At 37.8% G+C, this 27194-nt stretch overlaps 1 protein-coding gene across 3 annotated transcripts in view; it reads left to right on the forward strand.

The window, feature by feature from the left end:
• The window catches only part of KIF27 (kinesin family member 27), a 97671-nt gene that overhangs the window by 5576 nt on the left and 64901 nt on the right, over positions 1-27194 (forward strand). For 2 of the 3 annotated variants that reach the window (XM_027616645.2, XM_027616646.2), the window contains exons 2-6: positions 516-899; positions 10525-10725; positions 13907-14865; positions 20238-20381; positions 25664-25870. In XM_027616645.2, the coding sequence (XP_027472446.1) occupies positions 602-899; positions 10525-10725; positions 13907-14865; positions 20238-20381; positions 25664-25870 (1809 nt within the window). In that variant the 5' untranslated portion in view covers positions 516-601. The remainder of the gene's footprint in view (positions 1-515; positions 900-10524; positions 10726-13906; positions 14866-20237; positions 20382-25663; positions 25871-27194) is intronic. The other variant, XM_027616647.2, reaches the window with a different exon arrangement.

Here is a 27194-nt window from a genome sequence, read left to right on the forward strand (position 1 = left end):
TGGAAAAGCAGTTTTTCAGTTAGTTTTGATTATTTTTGAAAAGAAATGATTTAAAGTTATAGAAATCCTTAAAACTGTTTTCTTGGATTTATCTCTAATATTTGTGGCAAAGAGATATAGCTATAAAATCTAATAAAGTGTTTGCTTTCAACACATGTGTACAATTACGCAGTTATTTCCTTGCCCTAATTTTCTCCCCAGTTATTCAATATTTAGATTAGTGAACTGGGAAACATATTACTGCTGCAGAAAGAATGGCATGATGGAATCCTGTGCACTTATCTCTTAGCTTCATCATTTGCCAACTCATGGCCCCTACCCCTTAGATTGTTTAGTAGCAAATCCAGACATTTCATATCATCTGTAAATTATAGGTATATTTTTATAAGACAGATTTACTTGTAACTATCTCTCAATGAAACAAACCTGCTTTAATTGACTTTGTTTTAGAAGATGCTTAGTTTATTACGATAGAGAAGTCCATAATTAAGTTTTGTTTTTATTTTGATACACAGGAGTCCAGATCTTACATAAAATGGATATTTCTCACACTAGATATTGAATATTAAGTAGAAAGTTATTTAGTAACATCTAAGCTGCTATGGAAGAAATACCAGTAAAAGTTGCTGTAAGAATCCGACCTCTGCTGTGCAAAGAAGTTCTTCATAATCATCAAGCTTGTGTGAGAGTTATTCCAAACACCCAGCAAATTGTCATTGGGAGAGATAGAGTCTTTACTTTTGATTTTGTTTTTGGCAAAAATTCCACTCAAGATGAAGTTTATAATACATGTATAAAACCACTAGTGTTATCACTCATTGAGGGCTATAATGCAACCGTTTTTGCCTATGGACAAACTGGATCCGGGAAGACCTACACCATTGGAGGAGGCCATGTTGGTAAGATTCTCATATTCTTTGACTTTTATTTGAGACACTAGAATGAAGCTAAAATATGACTACCAGACACATAGTAGGTGCTCAGCATACTGACTGAATGAAATAATGTATAGGATAATCAGATGTGTTCATAATATCATCATCTTTGAAAGATTTATTTTTAAATATTGAAGTTTTCATTCAACAATTTAATTTATGATTATATTTGATTAAGGAAACAAGTTTAAGACAGTGTTTAGTGTTCAGCCCTTTGCCATTTTTTCCCAGTCTTACTGAGATATAATTGACATATATCTTTGTATTAGTCCAAGGGTACAATATAATGATTTGATATATGTATATATTGCAAAATGATTACTACAGTAAGTTTAGTTAACATCAATCACATCAAGTTATAAATTTTTTCTTGTGATAAGAACTTTTTTTTTAAAGATTTATTTATTTATTTGAGAGAGAGAGCACAAGCAGGGTGAAAGGCAGAGGGAGAAGCAGACTCTCTGCTGAGCTGGGAGCCTGATGCAGGACTCGATCCCTGGACCCCGGGATCATGACCTGAGCCAAAGGCAGATGCTTAACCGACTGAGCCACCTAGGCATCCAAGAACTTTTAAGATCTCATATTTTACCACCTTTCAAATACACAATGCAGTATCATTAACTACAGTTACCATGCTGTACATTACATCCTCAGAACTTACTTACAGCTGGAAGTTTTTATGTTTTGACTACCTTCACCCATTTCCCCTACTCCCTGCCTCTGGCAACCCTTTGTTGTTTTGAACAGAACTTAAAGTAGAAAGAAATGAGTTAACATGACCAGATTTTGATCTTTTAACATAGTCCACGTGTAAATATCAAGAGTCCTACAACCAGAACTTCAAGGCGACAGGAAGAATTTATTACGTGGTTTAAGGTGTCTTTTTTCCCCATTTTTAAGTCAAATTTTTATTTTATTTTTTCCATTTTATTGAGGTACAATTGATAAATAAAATTGTACTATATTTAAAGTGTACATCATGATGATTTGATGAATGTATATGTTGTCAAAGGATTCCTCCAATTTAGTTAACACATCCATCACCTCACATGTAAATACAGATTTCTATTTTATTTTTAAAGATTTTATTTATTTGAGAGTGAGAGCATGAGCGGGGTGAGGGGCAGAGGGAGAAGCAGATTCCTCACTGAGCAGGGAACCCGAGGTGGGGCTCGATCCCAGGACCCTGGGATCATGACCTGAGCTGAAGGCAGACACTTAACCGACTGAGCCACCCAGGCACCCCGGATTTCTATTTTAAATACTAAATATTTTAGGATATAATTTCTCCTGCTTGTAATTCTAGTTTGGAAAAGGTGGAATCCTTAGGATTTCCTTTAGAGCTGGAAGGAAACTTGAAAATCATTTCTCTTTATTTATAAGTGTGGTGCTCCAGCTATGGAGCGATCAAAGAAGGAGTTACTCAGAGGGCTAGTGACAGCTGGGATTGAAGTCAGGTCCTCTGTTGAGATTGCTTACTGTATTGGTATTTTTCTACTAAAAGCAAACTTTTGAGTATTGTACATATATATGTATTATTGTCTAAAATTATTGCTAGTATTCTGCATATGGATGATGACTCTCAATGTATTTCCTACTTTCATGCTTTTCAAATATGGAATATGTGACTTTGAGAAATATTTCTCATTACATTTAGGGATTGTGGGGGAGAGTTGGAGGCTGGCTGTGTGGTTTGAGGAAGCCCTGATTGCAAAGAATAAATGGAGAGTCCATAAGTGCCCAATACCCCCCACCCCCCTCACCACCATTTTTAGAATCACTGTTATGCAGGATTTAGGAGATTAAAGATACTAGATTATTTTAGGGTCTCAAAGTAGAAAAATTCAGTTTTTCTACTATAAGTTGTGTTTTTGTTTTTGTTTTTTTTTTTAGGATCATAGCCTTTTTTTAATGGGCAAATGTTTTATGATCTTTAAGACTCACTATGTTCTTTATACTAATAAGAGTTATAAAATGTTTAGAACTTGGTGACTTAATTATCGCTATATTTGCTTTTATTAAGAGGCCATGCATACAATTTAATACCTTAAGGGAAAAAGTTATTATCTATTATCCTGAAATATTTTAACTGCTATAAAATACTTTATACTTGATAACACCATTAGAAGCAGTTTTTGATTTTTTTCCCCTAGCTTTTTTTATTTATTTATTTTTAATCATTTTTTTCATCATGGTAAGTGTGCTCTTTAATCCCCATCCCTATTTCCTCATTACCCCATTCACCTCCCCTCCGGTAACCATCTGTTTATTCTCTATAGTTAAGAGCCTGTTTCTTCATTTGTCTCTCTCTCTCTCTTTTTTCCTTTGCTTGTTTGTTTTGTTCCTTAAATTCTACATATGAGTGAAATCATATGGTATCTGTCTTTCTATGACTGACTTATTTTGCTCAGCATTATACTCTCTAGCTCTGTCCAGGTCCTTGCAAATAGTAAGATTCATTTTTTTTTTTTAAAGATTATTTATTTATTTATTTATTTGAGAGAGAGAGAATGAGAGATAGAGAGCACGAGAGGGAAGAGGGTCAGAGGGAGAAGCAGACTCCCTGCTGAGCAGGGAGCCCGATGCGGGACTCGATCCCGGGACTCCAGGATCATGACCTGAGCCGAAGGCAGTCACTTAACCAACTGAGCCACCCAGGCGCCCCAAGATTCATTTTTTTATGGCTGAATAATTCCATCGTGTGTGTGTGTGTGTGTGTGTGGGTGTGTGTGTGTGTGTGTGGTGGGGTGTGTGTGTGGGGTGTGTGTGTGTGTGTGTGTGTGTGTGTAGGGGGTGTGTGGGGGTGTGTATGTGGGGTGTGTGTGGGGGGGTGTATGTGTGTGGAGTGTGTGTGTGTGTGTGTATGTGTGTGTGTGTACTACATCTTTATCCATTCATCTATTGATGGACACTTGGGCTGCTCTCATAGTTTGGGTAAATACCCAGTATTGCAATTACTGGATCATAGGGTAGTTCTATTTTTAAAGTTTTGAAGAACCTCCATAGTCTTTTCCATAGTGCCTCCACCAGTTTGCATTCCCACCTATAGTGCAAGAAGGTTCCTTTTTCTCCAGATCTTCACCAACACCTGTTGTTTCTTGTGTTGTTGATTTTAGCCATTCTGTTGACAGGTGTGAGGCAGTATCTCATTGTAGTTTTGATTTGTATTTCCCTGATGAGAGATGTTGAGCATCTTTTCATGGGTCTGTTGGCCACCTGGATGTCTTCTTTGGAGAAATGTCTGTTCATGTCTTCTGTCCATTTTTTAATTGGATTATTTGTTTTGGGGTGTTGAGTTGTATCAGTTCTTTATATATTTTGGATACTAACCCTTTATTGGTGTTATTTGCAAATATATTCTTCCATTCAGTAGGCTGCCTTTTAGTTTTGTTGATTGTTTCCTCCTCTGTGCAGAAGCTTTCTATTTTGATGTAGTCCCAATAGTTTACTTTACCTTTTGTTTCCCTTGCCTCAGGAGACATATCTAGAAAAATGTTGCTACAGCTGATGTCAGAGAGATTACTGCCTGTGCTCTCTTTAAGGATTTTTATGATTTCAGGTCTCACATTTAGGTCTTAAATCCATTTTGAATTTGTTTTTGTATATGGTAAAAAAGGGTGTTCCAGTTTCATTCTTTTGCATGTAGCTGTCCAGTTTTCCTAGCACCATTTGTTGAAGAGATTGTCTTTTTCCCATTGTATAATAGGAAAGATTAATTAATCTTTGTCAAAGATTAATTGACCATATAATTATGGGTTTATTTCTGGGTTTTCTATTCTGTTCTTTTGATCTATGTGACTGTTTTTGTGCCAGTACTATACTGTTTTGATTGCTGAAGTGTTTTTTTTAAATTTAAATTCAATTAATTAACACATAATGTATTATTTGTTTCAGGGGTACACGTCTGTGATTCATCTGTCTTATTTAATACCCAGTGCTCATTACAGTACAATTACATACCCTTCCCAATGTCCATCACCCCCGTTACCCCATCCTCCCACCCCCCTCCCCTCCAGCAACCCTCAGTTTATTTTCTGTAATTAAGAGTCTCTTATGGTTTGTCTGCCTCTCTGGTTTCATCTTGTTTCATTTTTTCCTCTCTTCCCCTATGAGCCTCTGCCTTGTTTCTTAAATTCCATACATCAGTGAGATCATATGATACTTGTCTTGTCTCTGATTGACTTATTTTGCTTAGCATAATACCCTCTAGTTCCAACCACATCATTGCAGATGGCAAGACCTCACTTTTTGATGGCTGCATAGTATTCCATCGTGTGTGTGTATGTGTATATATATACATACCACATCTTCTTGATCCATTCATCTGTCGGTGGACATCTGGGCTATTCCCATAGTTTGGCTATTGTGGACATTGCTGCTATAAACATTGGGGTGCAAGTGAGCCTTCGGATCACTACATTTGTATCTTTGGGGTAAATACCAAGTAGTGCAATTGCTGAGTCATAGGGTAGCTCTATTTTCAACTTTTTGAGGAACCTCCATACTGTTTTCCAGAGTGGCTGCACCAGCTTGCATTCCCACCATCAGTTTAGGACGGTACCCCTTTCTCTGCATCCTCGCCAACATCTGTCACTTCTTGACTTGTTAATTTTAGCCATTCTGACTGGTGTAAGGTGGTATCTCATTGAGGTTTTGATTTGTATTTCCCTGATGCCGAGCGATGTTGAGCACTTTTTCATGGGTCTATTGGCCATCTGGATGTCTTCTTTGGAGAAATGTCTGTTCATGTCTTCTGCCCATTTCTTGATTGGATTATTTGTTCTTTGGATGTTGAGTTTGATAAGTTCTTTATAGATTTTGGATACTAGCCCTTTATCTGATATGTCATTTGCAAATATCTTCTCCCATTCTGTCCATTGTCTTTTGGTTTTGTTGACTGTTTATTTCCTTTGCTGTGCAAGACTTTTTATCTTGATGAAGTCCCAATAGTTCATTTTTGCCCTTGCTTCCTTCGCTTTTGGCGATCTTTCTAGGAAGAAGTTGCTGCGGCTGAGGTCAAAGAGGTTGCTGCCTGTGTTCTCCTCAAGGATTTTGATGGACTCCTGTCTCCCATTTAGGTCTTTTATCCATTTTGAGTCTATTTTTGTGTGTGGTGTAAGGAAATGGTCCAGTTTCATTCTTCTGCATGTGGCTGTCCAATTTTCCCAACACCATTTGTTGAAGAGACTGTCTTTTTTCTATCGGGTATTCTTTCCTGCTTTGTCGAAGATTAGTTGACCATGGAGTTCGGGGTCCATTTCTGGGTTCTCTGTTCTGTTCCATTGATCTATGTGTTTGTTTTTGTGCCAGTACCATATCGTCTTGATGGTGACAGCTAGCTTTATAATATATCTTGAAGTCCGGAATTGTGATGGCACCAGCTTTGGTTTTCTTTTTCAACATTCCTTTGGCTATTGGGGGTCTTTTCTGGTTCCATACATATTTTAGGATTATTTGTTCTAGGTCTGTGGAAAAAGTTGATGGTATTTTGATAGGGATTGCTTTGAATGTGTAGATTGCTCTGGGTGGCATAGACATTTTAACAATATTTGCTCTTCCAATCCATGAGCATGGAATGTTTTTCCATTTCTTTGTGTCTTCCTCAATTTCTTTCATGGAATGTTTTTTCATTTCTTTGTGTCTTCCTCAATTTCTTTCATGAGTATTCTGTAGCTTTCTGAGTATAGATTCTTTGCCTCTTTGGTTAGATTTATTCCTAGATTCTTATGGTTTTGGGTGCAATTGTAAATGGGATTGACTCCTTAATTTCTCTTTCTTCTGTCTTGTTGTTGGTGTTTAGGAATGCCACTGATTTCTGTGCATTGATTTTATATCCTGCCACTTTACTGAATTCCTGTATGAGTTCTAGCAGTTGTGGGCTGGAGTCTTTTGGGTTTTCCACATAGAGTATCATGTCATCTGCAAAGAGTGAGAGTTTGACTTCTTTGCCAATTCGGATGCCTTTTATTTCTTTTTGTTGTCTGATTGATGAGGCTAGGACTTCTAGTACTATGTTGAATAGCAGTGGTGATAGTGGACATCCCTGCCATGTTCCTGACCTTAGGGGAAAAGCTCTCAGTTTTTCCCCAGATTGCTGAAATTTTGTAATATAACTTGAAGTCTGGAATTGTGATATCCCAGTTTTGTTTTTCTTTTTCAAGATTGCTTTGGCTCTTCAGGCTCTTTTGTGGTTCCATACAAATTTTCGGATTGTGTGTTCTAGTTCTGTGAAAAATGCTGTTGGTATTTTGATAGGGATCGCATTAAATGTGTAGATTGCTTTGGGTAATATGGGTATTTTAACAGTATTTCTTCTTCCAATCCATAAGCATGGAGTGTCTTTCCATTTCTTTGTGTCATCTTCAATTTCTTTCATCAGTGTTTTATAGTTTTCAGATTGCAGGTCTTTCACCTCTTTGGTTAAGTTTATTCCTAGATATTTTATTATTTTTGGTGCAATTTTAAATGGGGTTTAATTTTCTTTCTGCTGCTTCATAATTAGTGCATAGGAATGCAACAGATTTCTGAACATTGATTTTGTATCCTGAGAGTTTACTGAATTCATTTATCAGTTTTAGTAGTTTTTTGGTGAAGTCTTTAGGGTTTTCTATATGTAGTACCATGTTATCTGCAAATAGTGAGACTTTCACCTTTTCCTTACCAATTTGGATGCCTTTTATTTCTTTATGTTGTCTAATTGCTGAGGCTAGGACTTCCAGTACTATGTTGAAAAAAGTTTTGAGAATGGACATCTTTGTCTTATTCCTGACCTTAGGGGAAAAGATCTCAGTTTTTCACCATTGATTATGATGTTGGCTGTGGGCTTTTCATAGATGGCCTTTATTGTGTTGAGATATATTCCCTCTGGACCTACTTTGCAGAGCGTTTTTATCATGAATGGATGTTGTACTTTGTCAAATGCTTTGCATTTATTGAAATGATCATATGGTTTTATTCTTTCTGTTACTGATGTGATGTATCACATCGATTGTTTTGTGAATATTAAACTACCCTTGCATCGTGGGAATAAATCCCACTTGATTGTGGTATGATTTTTTTAGTATATCATTGGATTCGGTTTACTAATATTTTGTTGAGGATTTTTGCATCTATATTCGTGAGAGATATTAGCCTGTAGTTCTCTTTTTTTGTGGGGTCTTTATCTGGTTTTGGTATCAGGGTGATACTGGCTTCAAAGCATGAACTTGGAAATTTTTCTTCCTCTTGTATTTTTTTGGAATGGTTTGAGAAGAATGGGTATTAACTTTTTTTTTTTTAAGATTTATTTATTTATTTTACAGAGAGAGTGAGAGCTGGGGGAGGGGCAAGGGAGAGGTAGACAAGCAGACTCTGCTGAGTGGGGAGTCCGATGTGGGGCTTGATCTCAGGACCCCAGGGTCACAACCTGAGCTGAAATCAAGAGCTGAATGCTCAACTGACTGAGCCACCAAGGTGCCCTGAGAAGAATGGGTATTAACTCTTCTTTAAATGTTTGGTAGAATTCTCCGGTGAAGCCGTCTGGTCCTGCATTTGTGTTTTTTGTGAATTTTTGGATTACTGATTCAATTTCATTGCTAGTGATTGGTCTGTTCAAATTTTCTATTTCTTCCTGCTTTGATTTTGGTAGGTTATATGTTTTGAGGAATTTCTTCTAAGTTGTCCAATTTGTTGGCATATAGGTTTTTATAATATTCTGTTATGTTTGTTTGTATATCTGTGGTTTTGGTCTTTATTTCTCCCCTTCCATGAGTAATTTTGTTTATTTGGGTCTCTGTCTCTAGACGTTTTTCTAGGCATTTTAGAAATACACATGTAGTTTTTTTTGTTGTTTTGTTTAATGAGTTGAGTTATTATACCTGTGATTCTATAATTTTCCTTTTGCATTTGACAATGTAAAATATTTCATTACTTCCCGTATGGGTCATAGAATTTCACCTCGTTTTTTGGACTGTATAATATTCCACAGTTTGAATGGACCATAGTTCCTCCACTATTAATGGACATTTAGGTTGTTTCTGATTTTTACTCTCATGAAAAGATAAAGTCTTAAAAAAGTTGCAGTGTGTATCTTTGCACCATGAGTTAGTATTTGTATAAAACAGATTCCTGGAAGTGGATTTATTGAGTCAAAGGGAGTGCACATTTAAAATGTGCATAGACACTGACAAATCACTCTCCAAAAAGGCTGTAGATGCCTACCACCAATATAGGAAAGCCATTTGCTCATATGCTTGTCACTTACTGGATATTATAAATCCAAAATATTTTTCTTTTGTCATCTGATAGGTGAAAAATTGTACTTTGTTGTTTGAAGTTACATTTCTTGGTATATTAGTGAAATTGGTAGCACTTTTTATTTCCCAGGCTGTTAAGGACACCAATTCTGGGTCAGTCATCTGCTGTTTGATTTTTAAATAATGCTGTTTTTTTTTTTTCTCCATTAAATAATTTGTCGAGCATTTGTAGTATCTAGGGTACCATGCTAGGCACTGTGGCAGAATAATAATCTCTTATTTTTCAATATGGTGCTTATTTACTAATATTCATTTTCCTACTTCTCAGAACCTTGGATTTGTACCAGGCATAACATTCTTTAGAAACTCTTGTGTGTTCTTTACAGGTTCTTTCTCTGAAACAGTCTATCTCAGGAAAGTAATTATAACATTGAAAAATGTGATATTTAGGTTACTAAAATATATATTGAAGCTGTATTTTAAATATTATTTGAAATTCAGCATTTTGATAAGTCTTTTCAATTATTGTGCTTTGTTATCTGTTGAAGTAGGAAATGAATGAGCTGTTTCAAATCAGCCTTATAGTCTGGCTAATCTACAATGCATATATTGCACTGTAATTTATACATAATGCTGTTGGCTAGTTCCTGGAAACTCTCAAAAAGGGATTTTCAGGGGCGCCTGGGTGGCTCCGTGGGTTAAGTGACCAACTCGTGATTTCTGCTGAGATCATGATCTCAGGGTCCTGGGATGGAGGCCTGTGTTGGCTCCACACTCAGCAGGGAGTCTGCTTCCCCTCTCTCCACTCGCACACACACACTCTGTCTCTAAAATAAATAAAATAAATCTTAAAAAAAAAAAAAGGAAATCTTCAATCTTCACTTTTTCCTTTGTATTAGAAAAACCTACAGCTTCCTTGACTTGCCACATGATGGCAGTCTTGCATCTTAAATTAGGTGAAAGGCAGTCCACGTTAATAGAGGTTCAGATTTTCAGGATGCTGCCCAAGATCTAAACATTGGTCATTTTCAACCTGGAAGCTGTTTTTAAGGTTCATTTGCAAGCCAACTTTTTGTAGCTTAGAATGTATTTTCCATGGAACAATGCTACAAATGGTGGGCAGGTTTCTAAATTGGCCTAACATATTTAACTTTAAGTATCAATTTATTCTTTGACTTATTTAAAATTTTTAAAACTATTTTTAAAAAATTGTGGAAACTTTTACACATGAATTTTGTAGTTATGGTTTTAAAAAGTTTGTAATATAGGTATTTTCTTATGAAAATATAAATTTTGGGTTTTAGCTTTTCTTATATCTTAATTTTCACATGTGCTTTCTTTCTCTAAATTTTTAGCTTCAGTTGTGGAAGGACAAAAGGGTATCATCCCTCGAGCTATCCAAGAAATATTTCAAAACATCTCTGAAAATCCTAGCATTGACTTTAGTATTAAAGTGTCTTATATAGAAGTATATAAGGAAGACCTAAGAGATCTTCTAGAATTGGAAACATCTATGAAGGATCTTCACATCCGAGAAGATGAAAAAGGCAACACAGGTAAAGTAGCTTACTTAATTGATAGCCTTCATTAGCAAATAGATGTGATTTAATTCAGTTTCTGGATATATTCCAAAGAATCTTTAAAACAGATATCGAAGCAAAATGCATTTGTTTTTACTTTAAAATTGAATAGCTTTTTGATCACCAATATCCAATAAATCACCCAGGTGAAGCATAATTCAGACAGGTTGGTTAGATGAAGTTAGTAAGTTGTAATTCAAGGTACTTATTTTTTATGATTGCCCCCGCTCTGGGTTCATCTCCAGCGAGACTTTGAAATAGGCTAAATTAGTTTTAGCTAATTTAGCTAAATTAGGGATGGCTTCTTCCTTTGGTGTTTGTCCAAGTTGCTCCAGAATTCTCCTTTCTTCCTCTTTGATTTTGTCCCAGCACATCTATTGTCTCCTCTCTCTCTCTCTCTTTTTTTTAATTTGGACAGTTTATGTGTTTGCTCCTCCATATTGACACTTACCTATCTTTTTTTGTGCATCTCAAGGTCGAATTTCAGTGCTAACAACCTGTTAATTTCATTAAATATCCAATTGTTTGGAAATGGGAGAAAGCTAGAATAGGTCAAAATACAAATATTTTAAAGAATAACACTTTCTGGGGTGCCTGGGTGGCTCAGTCATTAAGCGTCTGCCTTCGGCTCAGGTCATGATCCCAGGGTCCTGGGGTCGAGCCCCTCATTGGGCTCCCTGGTCGGCGGGGAGTCTGCCTCTCACTCTCCCACTCCCCCTGCTTGTTTTCCTGCTCTATCTCTCTCTGTCAAATAAAAAAGAAAAAAAATCTTTAAAGAATAACACTTTCTGCTCTTCTGATTTAAAGGGTAATATGTTCAGCATAGAACACTTTGAAAACATAGAAAAGTTTAAAGAAGAAAGTTAAAGTTCATCTTTAATCCCAGAACCCAGAAAGAGCAACTTCTGTTTTTGGTGTTTCCTTCCAGATTTCTTTTTCTGTGCACATATAAATTTTTTTTGATATACTTAGAACCCTGCATATAATATTGCATCTTATTTTTTCACTTAATATTTATATTGTGATGGGCGCCTGGGTGGCTCAGTTGGTTAAGCGACTGCCTTCGGCTCAGGTCATGATCCTGGAGTCCAGGGATCGGGCTCCCTGCGCAGCAGGGAGTCTGCTTCTCCCTCTGACCCTCTTCCCTCTTGTGCTCTCTATCTCTAATTCTCTCTCTCGAATAAATAAATAAAATCTTAAAAAAAATATTTATATTGTGAGCATTTTCACACACCATTAAATACTTTTCAAACTTATGACTCTGGTCATGTGGTAATTTTGTCTTCTGAATGTATTATACGTTTTTAAATTAATGTTCCATTACTGGACATTTAAGCTGTTTCTAGATTTTCACGATTATTAATAACACTGACTTGGGTGTGTTTCTCTCGTAGAAAAGATACTTAGGTAGAACCCTTCTTGGCGATAAAGGAATCACAGACTCCTTGAGGAAATTTCCTAGCAGTTAGGAAAGGAAGATCACTCAGACTGCCTGCAGGGGGCAGTGAAGTTTGTCACCTTATTGGCCCTGTCTTGGCAGCCCTGGCATTCCTGGATGTTTGGAGAAATTGGTTTTTGTTTTGTTTTTTAGAAAGCAGACATGGTAGTTTATGGTCTTAGTAGATAATTCAGTATAGTTGATCTTTTCTGGACAGAATTCAGGCCAATGTTTTGAGCTTCTGTATCATATAAAATGTAATTATTGAATGTTTTTATCTTTGGTTAAGAAGATACAAAAATAACACATGTTTATTATAAAATAGTCAGATGCAGAAGTGTACACTATCACTTCTGATAAACTTAATAACTAATATCAATTCTGCAAAAGTTTTGGAAAGATGCAGCAAATTGTCTTAAGCCAAATTGCCATATGTCTTATATAATATTCCACTCACAACCAAAGTGTATTTGTTTGACATATTTATTTAGATCCTCTGTGTGAAGCAATGGTTGGTATCCAACCTGGATGCTGCACCATCAGTATCATTGTGGAAGCTTTTTAAGAAATACTGACTTCTGGGCCCCACTTTTCAGAAATTCTGATGAATTTGTCTGGAATGGGGCCTGGGTCTTGCTACTTTCTCTTTTACAAAGTTTCCAGGTGATTTGCAGCTGGGTTTGAGAACCATAGGTTGTGCTAAACTGTAGCCTAACAGGAAAATTTTATGAAAGTTATCCTTTGATTTACAGTTACATTGTCATAGTTTATAATTGCCGATATTTTAGCATTCCCTTTTTGTAGTAGAGGTACTTTAGAACTTTAAATGTACTAGGTTGTTAAAAAAGGTGTCATGTTGGAAATAATGAAAGCAAAATGATTATTTTTCAGGAAGACAGTGACATAACAGGATCTGAATAAAGAGGAAACATGACCTGTAATTCAAGCACAAAATCAGGAGCTTTACTGCTCTGATTCAAATCCCAAATCCACCTACTTCTTTTAGAAATATGTTTGAATATAAACAAATAATGTGGGCAGTAAGCTTTGGTTTATTTTTGGTTCTTACTCTACTGTTCTTGAAATAGAAACTTTTTTTTTTTTGAATTGCCATCACATTTGTTTACCTTTTACTCTGCTATTATGTAGGGCATACCTGTTTTTAAAATGAATAACCAATTTTATTTATACTGAAATTGTCATTTATCATTGGTCATGACCACATAATACTAAAAACCGTAAACCTAAGGATGGCTTGAATGTTAATAAAACTCAAAAGACACTAATTTCTTTTAATTAATCTACTAATTCTTAATTAATTAATTTAATTAATCTATTTTTAAAAATAGGTCTATTAGACTCTACAAGTCAAAATACTGGAATAGAGAGTTTTTCTTTTGTCAGTCATCTTAAAGAATTGAGTAGGACTCCGAAGAAACCAGATTGTTTAAAATATATATATATACCTACATTACATCTTTTAGAATGTAAATATCAAAATGAGTGCTGTCTATTAAAATAATTCCTTTGGGAGATTATCTAAAATTACTTAATGATATTGCTGACGTCACTATTATTTGGAATGCTATTGATTTTTTTCTTTTTAAGAGCTTTTCTTAGCCTGGGCAGTTTAGCAAATATTAACTGTTGTGTGGTTAATGTAACTATACTGAGTTCTGATTAAAATTTGGTTTAAAAACTTGCTGTTACTGTTTTAAGTGATTGTTGGGGCCAAAGAATGCCAGGTGGAGAGCGCAGATGAGGTGATGAGTCTCCTGGAGATGGGGAATGCAGCCCGGCATACAGGTACCACCCAAATGAACGAGCACTCCAGTAGATCACATGCAATTTTTACAATCGGTATTTGTCAAGTGGAGAAAAACATGGAGGCCGGTGAAGACGGATCGTGGTACTCCCGTCGGCAGATTGTCTCAAAGTTCCACTTTGTGGACTTGGCTGGCTCCGAAAGAGTAACCAAAACAGGGAATACTGGTGAACGGTTCAAAGAATCCATTCAGATCAACAGTGGGCTGCTGGCTTTGGGCAACGTCATCAGCGCTCTTGGGGACCCCCGCCGGAAGAGTTCACATATTCCATATAGGGATGCGAAAATCACCCGGCTCCTGAAAGATTCCCTGGGAGGCAGTGCCAAGACAGTCATGATCACTTGTGTCAGCCCATCCTCCTCAGACTTTGATGAGTCCTTAAATTCCCTCAAATATGCCAACAGAGCCCGCAACATTAGAAACAAGCCCACCTTAAACTTCAGCCCCGAGTCAGACCGCATGGACGAAATGGAATTTGAAATCAAGTTGCTTCGAGAAGCTTTGCAAAGCCAACAGGCTAGCATCAGCCAAACCAGCCAGATCCATCAAGAGGAGACTCCTGATAAAAACAGGATCCATTCTCTTGAGGAGCAAGTAGCTCAGCTACAAGGAGAATGTCGGAGTTACCAGAATTGTGTAGAGGAAGCCTTTACCTTTCTGGTGGACTTAAAGGATGCTGTCAGACTGAACCAGAAGCAGCAACACAAACTGCAGGAGTGGTTGAACATGACTCAGGAGGTGAGGAAGGCGGTTTTCACCTCCTTCCGAGGGAGCCACAGCATTGGCAACCTGGAAGAAGGGCCTCAGCATGTTACGGTTCTCCAGCTGAAGCGAGAGCTGAAGAAATGCCAGGTACGTGGATGCCTTTTGTTAGTGACTTGTTGAAGGACTCCTTTTATTTGGGCAAGGGTCATTTTGGAATTTCAGAAGTTTTTCAAAAGGATTATGTGTAAAATCTCATTTGCCTTTGCTCAGTTTCTTCTTCCCCTTTCCTGCTGCTTTGTCCTCTTAAGTCACACCCTTCTGAGCTCCTTCTCCTTTCTCTTTTAATATCTTAACTTGTTATCTTTATGAAGCAGAATCTTGCAGACCTGCTCATTAATTTAGAGGATGAAGAGAAACCCAATTTCAGAAACAAAATGAAGTTGTATGTTAGTGAGTCTTTATTCCTCTTTGGGTCAATGGTTCTTGAAGGGAAAAAATACTTCATCCCTTGAGTGTGGAATGTTGATTTTTTGAATAAACAAATCATCTTATTTGACAGTATTTAAGGGACGTAAGTATGTTTATTCATATTATATGTATGTATGTTGAGTTTAGAATTATGTTTCTCACTTTCCATTCAAACACAGTATGTGAAGATCTTATGTTACTGGGAAATCATGGAAAACAAGATATATCCAGTTCTCCTTACATGGTGGAGTCTGGTGGGCAAATGGATATTCTGCCAGTTTTTGAAAATAGGAAAACGTATAGTTAAAAAACATAGCTTTCTAGTTAGAAATCTTTCCTCAATACCTTTCTATATATTAGAAAGAAACCTCTATTACAGCAGTTCTTAAACTTTTTGTTCACATGCTTTCTTTACATTTTTAAAATTGAGGTCCCCCAAAAAGCTTTTGTTTATGGGGATTGTATCTATTGATATTTACCACATTAAAATTAAAACACAAAAATTTAAATGATTAACTCACTCAAAGCTAACAATAATAACCTGATTACATGTTAAATAAAGAACTTTTTTTTTCATGAAAGATAACTATTTTCCAAAACAAAATAAGTTTAATAAGAGTGGAACTGTTTTCACACTTTACATGTGTCTGGCTTAGTAAAAGACAGGTGGATTTTCATATCTGCTTCAGCATTCAGTTTGTTGAATATGTTGTTGTAGTTGAAGTACGTGAAGAAAATCCAGCTTCGTATAGATTTGTAGTTGGAAGGGAGGAATCTTTTCATGGCTTTTTCAGATAATTATGGATGTTCGTCTTTGCTATTACACCAAAACTCAACCAGTAGAGATTTCCTCTAGGTTACTTGCCATGTAGAATTTGAAACTGTCTTTGTTATATTAATATTTATACCTTAAAATTCATTGATCTATATGTTGTACTTTGAATGGATCTTTCATCACATGATTCTGAATTGTCACTTATTGGTCATTTGGAAATATTTGTTTCCTAAATCATGCAGATCTTCCAAATGTTAACACATATCATTAGACAGTGTCAAATAATTACATTCACTAATCTTACCCACTGATCTTACCAGCAAGGTCTTTAAGTATTGGAAGCTGTCAAAATTGTAGCAGAAATGTTTTCCAAAATTCTGATTTTTGCATGAAACTTGAATTTTATCATTTGCAACAAATATTGTTGTTTTCCTTGAAATGATGGTTTTCATTTTTGAGAAAATGTTTGTCACATTCCCAGGTGTGAGTAACCATAGTTGATCTGTCATATTTTAGAATAAAAATAGTTCCCCATGAAAAATGTGGCTAGTTCAGCTTGCAACTCAGTTGCACAAATTTTTTTCCCTATAGATAACCATCACCCTTGCTTATGCAGCAGAGCTACCATTGGAATACCTCCCATTTTGTCACATGGAATACTAAAAGTGCTCATAGGTTGAGATGAATAAAATAATTTTTATTGCTTCATCAAGATATTCTTTTTTTTTCTTTTTTCTTTTTAAAAGACTTTATTTATTTATTTGACAGAGAGAGGTACAGCGAGAGAGGGAACACAAGCAGGGGGAGTGGGAGAGGGAGAAGCAGGCTTCCCGCCGAGCAGGGAGCCCGATGCGGGGCTCGATCCCAGAACCCTGGGATCATGACCTCAGCTGAAGGCAGACGCTCAACCGACTGAGCCACCCAGGCGCCCCTCCTTTTTTCTTTTTAAAGATTTTATTTATTTAGTTGAGAGCATGAGAGCACAAGCAGGGGGAGAGGCAGAGGGAGAGAGAAGCAGGCTCCCCACTAAGCAGGGAGCCCAATGCGGGGCTCGATCCCAGGACCCTGGGATCATGAACCTGAGCTGAAGGCAGCTGCTTAACCGACTGAGCCACCCGGGCGCCCCCATCAAGATATTCTTAAGTGAAACTGGCATTTGTTTGTATTGTGAGTGCGTGGCAGTGAGGAATACAGTGACTCCTAAGACAGTCTGGTGACACTTCCTTTTTTCACGCTAGGAGCCAGCAGTTTTACCCACCCTTATGGACCATCAGTGCAAATGTCAACATGGTAAACAGGGCAAATAATGTCTTAGTATTATTAGGAAAATAGTTTTGATCTCCTGGATACGCTGAAAGGACCTAAGGAATACACTGAAAGGGTCTTTACTGAAACGCTATGATCACTGCTGTTCTATCTCAGAGCTTCTGATATTTAAATATAAGCATTTAAAGTAAATACTTCTAAAATCATGGATTTTTTTAAAAGCAGTAAGTCTGCCCTACCTTCTTTGTAGAGAGAGCAGGTCTGGCCCTTCGTCTTTGGTATAAGAAACTGGCAGAACGGGGAGTATTGTTGATGGGAAGCTTGAACTTTGAGATGCTGTAGGAGTTGGCAGTAGAAAGTGCTTTTCCTTCCTGCTCCTAAGGTGACTGAAAGTGGAAACTCAAAACCCCCTGGTTGAGGATGGGGTGGATAGTAACTTTTTCTTTCCATCTGTTGGAAACTCTGAATTAAACTTGCTCTAGATGATGAATTCTAGATTAAGACTTCCCAAAGATATTAACAGTCTTGGTGGAAAAGGATTATCATTCATGAGCAGATGGTTTTCGAGGATGCTAGCTAGACTGCAGAAATCCCAAGACTTCTCAGGACTTTGAAAGTGCTAGTGTATGTTATTAATCTCAAAGTGAGAGATAGAACGTTCAGGATTTCCAAATTAAAAAAAAAATGGATTCCTTCTTTTTGGTCTGCAGTCTTGTAGGACTAGTAATCTTGGATACCACTAAGTAGCAAATCGAGAAATATAGCTGTCATTCCTCACCCCGTATGTCTCTTTAAAAAGTTGTTTTTTAAACTTCCTTTTCTGTTCTTCTTTTCTGTGAGAGACAGAGTAACATAATAGTTAAGAACGTGTATACCAAAACCCCAAGATTTGAATCCCGACTCCTCTGCTTACTTGCTCTGTGACCTTGGGCAAATACTTCACCTCTCTGTGCTTCAGTTTCCCCATCTGTAAAATAGAAACAATATTAACAAGCACCTTGTAGGGTTGCTGTGAAGATTATTAAAGCACTAGTTCCCATAAAACGCTGAGAGGGATGCCTGGCCAGGAGTAAGGCTCCATAAATGTCAGGTCATTATTGTCTCATTCACTTTCCACCTGCCTGGGCCGATGTTACGTAGCAGCGGCAGCTAAGTGATTGGACTTACTAGTGGTACGTAGGGCCACATGCCAGGAATTACTGTGAAGGCCGCTTGATAAACTCTGTGCAGGGAGATAGCAACTCTGTGCAGGGAGAGGTGTGGATGTTCTTTTCGTTCAGCCCTGCTTCCTCAAGCCTATTACACAAGCAGGTAAGTACTTTTAAAAAAAAAAAAAACAACTCCTAATCAAGATGAGATGTGGGCCATCTTGCAGGTAGAATTACTGCCAGACTGTTGCTAGGGAAGTAAGGGCCACTTCAAAGTTACCATGTTCTCCTTTTTAGACGCCATCAGGTAGTGTTGGAATCCTTGGTTTTTGCTATTAGTCAATTATTGGAACACTCCATCCGCTAATAAATACCTGTTAAAGGACTCCATTGCCTTTCTATTCCAGATTTTGATTACAAGAACAGTATGTGAACATGAGTTTATTCAACAGTTAAACACTTTTAAATAAATAATAAATAATGTAACTGTAGTTTATAAAGCATATGTAAAAATAATTGAGTATGCAGTACTGGGAGACAAACTACATTTAAAAAAAATTTAGAGATGGAGTGGGGGGCAGTGAGGGAGGGAGAAAGAGAATCTCCAGCAGAGTCCCTGCTGAGTGCAGAGCCTGACTTGGGGCTCAGTCTCACAACTCTGAAATCATGACCTGAGCCGAAACCAGCAAGAGTCGGATGCTCAACCGACTGAGCGACCCAGGCGCCCAAGACAATTACACCTTAAGCTCAAATGCACAATTAATTTTACCATAAGAGAGGATATTAGCCAATGAGAATCAGTTATATCTTATTTTATGAAAGGTCCTATAAACATACAGAGTTATCAGGGTCATCAGTCCTTTCCTTATTTGGTCATTTGAGGATCCCAAGCAGAGAAAAGAAGGGCCTTGCCCTAAGTGCTACTATGAGGCTGTGACAAAATCGAGGCAGGCCTCAGTCTGTGGGTTCTCAGTGCTGGGCCCATCTACCCCGATGCCTTTGCCTGAGAAGTCACAAACATACTCTTTCTGTGAATTAAATCTTACGTAAAGTGAACACTGGTTTTTGCAAATTAGCTACTTGTTCTTTTCCTGTAGATTAGTAGAAAGAGCATGAGCTTTAGATCCAGGTAGGCCCTGGGGTAGAAGATCAGGAGTTGGGTTTATCCACTGTGTCATCTTGGGGAGAGGTTTTAATCTCTTAGTTTCTTCATGAAAAAGGAACCCTGTCTATTCAGTGAGATATTTTTAAAATGTCAAGTCACTATGTAGCATAGAATAGACTCTTGACAAATGTTAAATTTCTTTCTGTTTATTTAATTTAAAAATTGTTTTCAAGTATTATTTGCATATCCCAAGTTTATTTGAAAACAGGCATAATTCACTAGAAATTAAGAAAACTCTTTGTTTAACCATATTTTTAGACATCTTCAAAATATCTCTTCATAGTGAAAGTGCATAAAATTAGCAAATATTCTTTATTTGGAAATCCAAATGCATTCTTAACTCTATAGGTCAATTTGGAAAATGTGACCTCTGATTTTTAAAAACCCACATTAAAAATCTCATGGCAATTCTAGCAGACTTGTAAAAAATCTTACTGAGTGTACTCTAGAAACGGAGTAACTTTTTGTTTTAAAATAAAACCAGGAAAAATTTTCTATATAGTAATTAATTCTTAGGTTGTAGCCATGATAGGTCCTTCACACTAGAGAACAGAAAAAAGTTGAAAGTGAATGGGATAAGAAAAATTTCAAGAGACGTCATCAAACCATCAACAAATCCCAGTTTTCATGGTATTTTCTGGGCTCTCTTGAGTATTTTCCATGGTGAGTCTCTTGTGCTTTCTTTCCCTCCTCCCAGTGTGCGCTGGCTGCTGATGAAGTTGTATTTAATCAGAGAGAACTGGAGGTGAAGGAGCTAAAGAATCAAGTGCAAATGATGGTCCAGGAAAACAAAGGCCACGTGGTATCTTTGAAAGAAGCACAGAAAGTGAATAGATTGCAGGTAGAATTTCTTAACGTATCTAGTGCTGTAGATTCAGTTGAAATAGTACTTCACTAAACAGTAGGATTTGATTTGATTTGATTTGATTTGATTTATTTATTTTTAAAGATTTTACTTATTTGACAGAGAGACACAGCCAGAGAGGGAACACAAGCAGGGGGAGTGGGAGAGGGAGAAGCAGGCTTCCCGCCGAGCAGGGAGCCCAATGAGGGGCTCGATTCCATGAGCCGAAGGCAGATGCTTAACGACTGAGCCACCCAGGCGCCCCAACAGTAGCATTTTAAATGATAAATGGGAGTGTTTACAAAAACAGGTTTCAGTTGAGTTTCAGGTAACTAAAAGTGTTATTGCAGTTTTTCCCCTAAATCGGTGTAAGGGGAAATCATTTTTATTGTTACCCTGACTTATCCTTCACAAATATGAAGATGATACCCAGGAACTTAATTTGCACATCATATTATGGTTACCTTTCTCTGTGTTTTTCCATTCCATTGTTTGCCAAGGTAACAGGCAATATGATGGTGTTAAGAGTTAGAGGGGAAACACATACTTTAAAATTTATTAGATTATCCTTTCATACATCAGTGATTTGCTCTTAAACTTTGGTTAAATATTTCAACTTTTCTATCTTAACCTCCCTATTATTAACCCGAATATGACTGCATGGAACATGGTACGTCCCTAAATATTACATTCCTTGGCTGTGAACACCCCCCCCTCCACCCCTGCACCCCCAAACAGTTAATTTTATTTGAAGCCTTTCACTTCCTGTCAGGGAGCAGCTACTTTCCCAAGGGATAACCTGATCCAGCACAAGTTAGATTTTGATTTTGACATTTCATTTTTATTTTCTTTTTTAACTCTTCTAATTCTAGAATAATTTTCTTTTTTTTAAGATTTTTTATTTTTTATTTGACAGAGAGAGAGAGAGAGAGCGAGCACAAGCAGGGGGAGGGGCAGAGGGAGAGGGAGAAGCAGACTCCCCGCTCAATAGGGAGCCCGATGCGGGGCTCGATCCCAGGACTCTGGGATCATGACCTGAGCCGAAGGCAGATGCCTAACAACTGAGCCACCCAGGCGCCCCTCTAGAATAATTTTAAAACATAAAACATATACAAAACAAAAGGTACTGTTCAGTGATGGATGGCAAAGAGAGCAGCTGGGTAACCACCACCAGGTGAAGAAATAGTAGACTTTTGAGGCATCTAGGTGGCTTGGTCTGTTGAGCGTCTGGCTCCTGATTTTGGCTGGGGTTGTGATCTTGGGCTTGTGGGATCTAGTCCTGTGTAGGGCTCCATGCTTGGCTCCGTGCTCAGTGGGGAGTTTGCTGAGATTCTCTCTCTCTCCCTCTCTCTCTGTAAAATACATACTATATGAGTTCATTCATAGGTGGAATTTAGGAAACAAAACAAATGAGCATGGGGAAAAAATGAGAGAGGCAAACCAAGAAACAGACTCTTTTTTTTTTTTTTAAGATTTTATTTATTTGAGAGAATGAGAGAGAGCACGAGAGGGAAGAGGGTCAGAGGGAGAAGCAGACTCCCTGCTGAGCAGGGAGCCCGATGTGGGACTCGATCCCGGGACTCCGGGATCATGACCTGAGCCGAAGGCAGTTGCTTAACCAACTGAGCCACCCAGGCGCCCCAAGAAACAGACTCTTAACTCTAGAGAACAAACTGATGGTTACCAGAGAGGAGGTGGGTGGGGGGATGGGTTAGACAGGTGGTGGGGACTAAGGAGTGCACTTGCTGGGATGAGCCCTGGGTGTTGTATGAAAGTGTTGAATCACTATATTGTATACCTGAAACTAATATTACACTGTATGTTAACTAACTGGAATTTAATTGAAAACTTAAAAAGAAACTTAAAAAAAAAAAGAAATAGTAAACTGTCGGCCCCTCAAAAGTCCTTGGTTCATCAGGCTCAGAGAGAGTCACTGTCCTTACTTCATAGTAATGCTTTCCCTACTTTGCTTTGTGGTTTTACTATGTATCCCTGAACACTACAGTTTACATTTTGGATTTTTGTAAATTTAATCATTCAGTATATATATTCTTTAGTATCTAGTTGCTTTAATTGAATGTTTTTTTGTTCTGATTCATCCACAATGTAACTGTAGTTTGTTACAGTTTATAGCTGTATGGGATTTCATTGTATGAATATATTGCAATTAATTTTTCTTTTTTTTTTAATTTTATTATGTTATGTTAGTCACCATACAATACATCATTAGTTTTTGATGTGATGATGCACAATCCATTGTTTTTGTATAACACCCAGTGCTCCATGCAGTATGTGCCCTCCTTAATACCCATCACCAGGCTAACCCATCCCCCCACCCCTCTCCCCTCTAGAACCCTGTTTGTTTCCCAGAGTCCATCGTCTCTCATGGTTCATCTCTCCCTCCACTTCCCCCCCTCATTTTTCCCTTCCTTCTCCTAGTGTCCTCCATGCTGTTCTTTATGTTCCACAAATAAGTGAAACCATATGATCATTGACTTTCTCTGCTTGACTTATTTCACTTAGCATCATCTCCTCCAGTCCCATCCATGTTGATGTAAAAGTTGGGTATTCATCCTTTCTGATGGCTCAGTAATATTCCCTTGTATGTATGGACCACATCTTCTTTATCCATTCGTCTTTTGAAGGGCATCTCAGCTCTTTCCACTGTTTGGCTATTGCGGACATCGCTGCTGTGAACATTGGGGTGCACATGGCCCTTCTTTTCACTACATCTGTGTCTTTGGGGTAAATACCCAGTAGTGCAATTGCTGGATCATAGGGTAGCTCTATTTTTAATTTTCTGAGGCACCTCCACACTGTTTTCCAAAGTGGCTGTACCCACTTGCATTCCCACCAACAGTGTAAGAGGGTTCCCTTTACTCCACAACCTCTCCAACATTTGTTTCTTTCCCTGTCCATTTTTGCCATTCTAACTGGTGTAAGGTGGTATCTCAGTGTGGTTTTGATTTGAATTTCCCTGATGGCTAATGATGATGAACATTTTTTTCATGTGTCTGTTAGCCATTTGTATGTCTTCTTCAGAGAAGTGTCTTTTCATATCTTCTGTATTGCAATTAATTTTTCTATTCTATTGATGGACTTTTTTGGTGATGGACATTTTCTTTCTTTTTTTTTTTTTTAAAGATTTTATTTATTTGAGGGCGCCTGGGTGGCTCAGATGGTTAAGCGTCTGCCTTCAGCTCAGGTCATGATCCCAGGGTCCTGGGATCGAGTCCTGCATCTTCTCCCTCTACCTCTGCCTCTCTCTCTCTGACTCTCATGAATAAATAAATAAAACATTTTTAAAAAGAGATTTTATTTATTTGAGAGAGAGAGTGCAGGCATGAGTGGGGGGAGGGACCAAGGAAGAGGGAGAGAGAGAATCTTAGGTGTGGCTGGATCTCACGACCCTGAGATCATGACCTGAGCTATAATCAAGAGTTGGACGCTTAACCGACTAAACTACCCAGGCTCCCCTTCACATCTATATTTTTACTTATTCTTGGGGTCTTTTTGTTATATCAGTAATTTAGAGGGATGTTACAATCTTCTGCTATGATTTTGGATTTGTCTTCCTTACTCTCCATGAAGTAGTGACAATTTTTGCATTATACATATTGAAGCTGTGTTACTAAGTACGTAGAAATGCACAATTGTTACAGCATCCTGGTGAATTCACCTTTTTAATATTTTTTACCTCTTCTAGTGGTTTTTGCCTTAAAGTCTATTTGGGTATTCACATAGCCCTACCAGCTTTCTTTTGGTTAATATTACATGATGTCTCTTTCTCCAATTTTTGTGTGTCTATTTTAGTCGTGTTTCTTAGTAAGCAGCAAGTTAGATAATTTTATAATCCTCTCTGACGAATTATAAGCTTTTAATTGGATTACTTAGTTCATTTATGAGTGTAATATAATCACTCTTATATCTTGGTTATAATCCCACCATTGTCCTTTTACTTATCCTGCTCTATGTTCTTTTTCTCTCTTTTCTTATCTTCTTTAGGATTGTGTATTTTTAATTTTCTATTTTTACTTTATTAGCTTAGGTATTGTACTTTTTTTTTTTAAAGATTTTATTTGACAGAGAGAGACACAGCGAGAGAGGGAACACAAGCAGGGGGGAGTGGGAGAGGGAGAAGCAGGCTCCCCGCTGAGCAGGGAGCCCGATGTGGGGCTCAATCCCAGGACCCTGGGATCATGACCTGAGCTGAAGGTAGACGCTTAACGACTGAGCCATCCAGGCGCCCCTTAGGTATTGTACTTTTACTCTTTATGCTTTTGGTGGTTATCCTGGAGAGTATACCATACACTCTTGATTTAATAAAGTCTAATATTATTGGTATTTTTACCCTTTCCCAGGCAGTGTAAAGACTCCAGTATATGCCATTGGCATATATTTTAATTATCTGAATACGTGAATTTTTAAAAAGGTTGCCTTTTTATAGCTTAGCATTAGCATGATGAAACTTTAGGGTTTTTTTTTCTTCCTATTTAAACATTGTAGTACATGTGAAGTGTTAAGATGAATGACAATTTCTTGTTTACATAATTTTGTGCTGATAAAACAAGGATTGATGTTAGAGCTTGCTGGATTGGGTATACTTGAAAAAGTTTCTTTAGAGGATACATAGAAAGCTAAGCCACGGGCCTGCGCACGTGCGCACACACACACACACACACACAGACACACACACACAGACACACACACACACACACACACACACTGACTCCTGATACACAATTTGTTCAGCTTTTGATTTCCAAGTTCTTTTTTCTCCCAGGACTATCAGTTACCTATCTTTTATCTCTTGGTGCTTCGGCTTTCTTTTGCACTGAGGAAAGGCTCTCACTTCACTGTACTTGTGACCAGCTCATCTCCTTTGCTGCCGCCTCTACCATTTGCAATTCATTCTCCACTTTGCAACTTTCTTCTCTCTTGTTACTGCTTGGATTTCCCTCAGAAAGGCCAACGGTTTATAAAGATCAACGAATCAGAGTGCTTCAGGATGGCAAACCAACCAATCACAGTGTGCGGGACATTTTCTTTGAGTATTTAACTCTTCAGGCTCTGTTTATTGTTGCTTCCTTTTCAAAAGTTTTTACCCTTCAGAATGATCCTAGGTGCTGGTGAACATCAGAAGACTAATCTGTGGAGAAATGAGGTTTTACGGTCCTGTTAAGGTGGTTGTGGTTTGGGGCAATGTACAATTTATCTTTAATCATTACACACATATGGAGGGTCTCTATTTTAAAAATGTTCATCTCTCTTCTACAAAGAATGAAAAAATAATAGAACAACAACTTCTTGTGGATCAACTGAGCGAGGAACTATCAAAACTTAACCTGTCAATGACCTCTTCAGCTACGGATCCTTGTGGAGATGGGCCAGATGCCAGGACAGCCACAAAGAGGCCGTGTACTGTACCGTTTGATACTCGTCTGGGGCATTATATTTATATCCCAGCCAGACCCGGTTCCAGGAAGGTAATGTCGAAACACTGATCTCTTTCTGATTTTGAGATTTAAAAAATATTCTGTATAATATCACAGTGTATTTGTATGGTCTCAGCGGGGGTTTTTTCTGTTTGATTTCATGGACTTTTATGCATATTCTTTCTTTTTTCGTTATGCTTCTTTTAAATAATAAATTAATAAATAGAATGTATAGTTATATTTGGAAGGAATAGTTGAAGATGATGTCTGTATTCACCAAGGAGAAAAAGCTATCCTTTGCCATCATATTTTCAAACGTGCTTTAGTCTGATATCTTGCATGAATTTTTTTCTTTAACTACACCAAGGTTAAGAGGAGATTGGAGGGTATTTATTTTGATTTATTTGGCCTGTTTTATTATTTTCAAAATGATATTTATCTATTACTCGGTCTTGCCAAGCTGACATAATCAAGGCTATGAAGATCAATACGAAGTTTCATTTTAATTTTTGTTGGTAAATATGTGTGTGGGTGGTAAATACATGCACACAGATTTTTCTTGAAAAACAAGGAATCTCAGGATGCCTGGGTGGCTCAGTTGGTTAAGTGTCTGCCTTCAGCTCAGGTCATGATCCCATGGTCCTGGGATCGAGTCCCACCTTGGGCTCCCTGCTCAGGGGCGGGGGGCTGCTTCTCTCTCTGCCACTCCCCCTGTTTGTGCTCTCTCGCGCTTTCGCTCTCTCTCTCTCATAAATAAATAAATAAATAAATAAATAAATAAATAAATAAATAAAATCTTAAAAAAAAAAAGAAAAAAGAAAACAAGGCATCTCTACTGGAATGGAAATCTCTAATGGAAAAGACTAAGTAGCAGATTCATGAATTTTGGTTTCGATGTATTAATTTTATGAAGGGAAATGCGTTGTTTGAGGTCTCTCTGATGGTTACAGTTAAAGGGATGAGTAATAGGAGAGGTGTCCGAGGCTGCGCCATGTGGCAGGCTTGGGTGTGAACACCAGCTCTGTGCTTAGGCCTGTACATATGCCTAAACCCGTGTGGGCCCCAGGGTCCCTATCTGTCAGACTGGGGGAGACATTGTGGGGGGTGTGGAGGATTTACGTGAGATAAGGAATCTGAAACTGCCTGACACGCTGCGTCTCCAGCACATGCGCGTGGGGTGCCTCTACTGTGTCCCAGGCTCAGTGCCTCAGAGCGAGTAACACAGATGCTCCCTTACCGGTGTGGTTTTCAATCCCAAGTGGTTGGGTTTAAACATTTAAATCACTGTTATTATTCATCTCAGCTTTACTTTGTAGAGTTATCGACATGTTCTTTATGGTTGAATACATGGTAAATTTTCATGGAACATGACAAA

This window comes from Zalophus californianus, chromosome 13 (genome assembly GCF_009762305.2).
Source record: "Zalophus californianus isolate mZalCal1 chromosome 13, mZalCal1.pri.v2, whole genome shotgun sequence".
NCBI classification, from domain to species: domain Eukaryota; kingdom Metazoa; phylum Chordata; class Mammalia; order Carnivora; family Otariidae; genus Zalophus; species Zalophus californianus.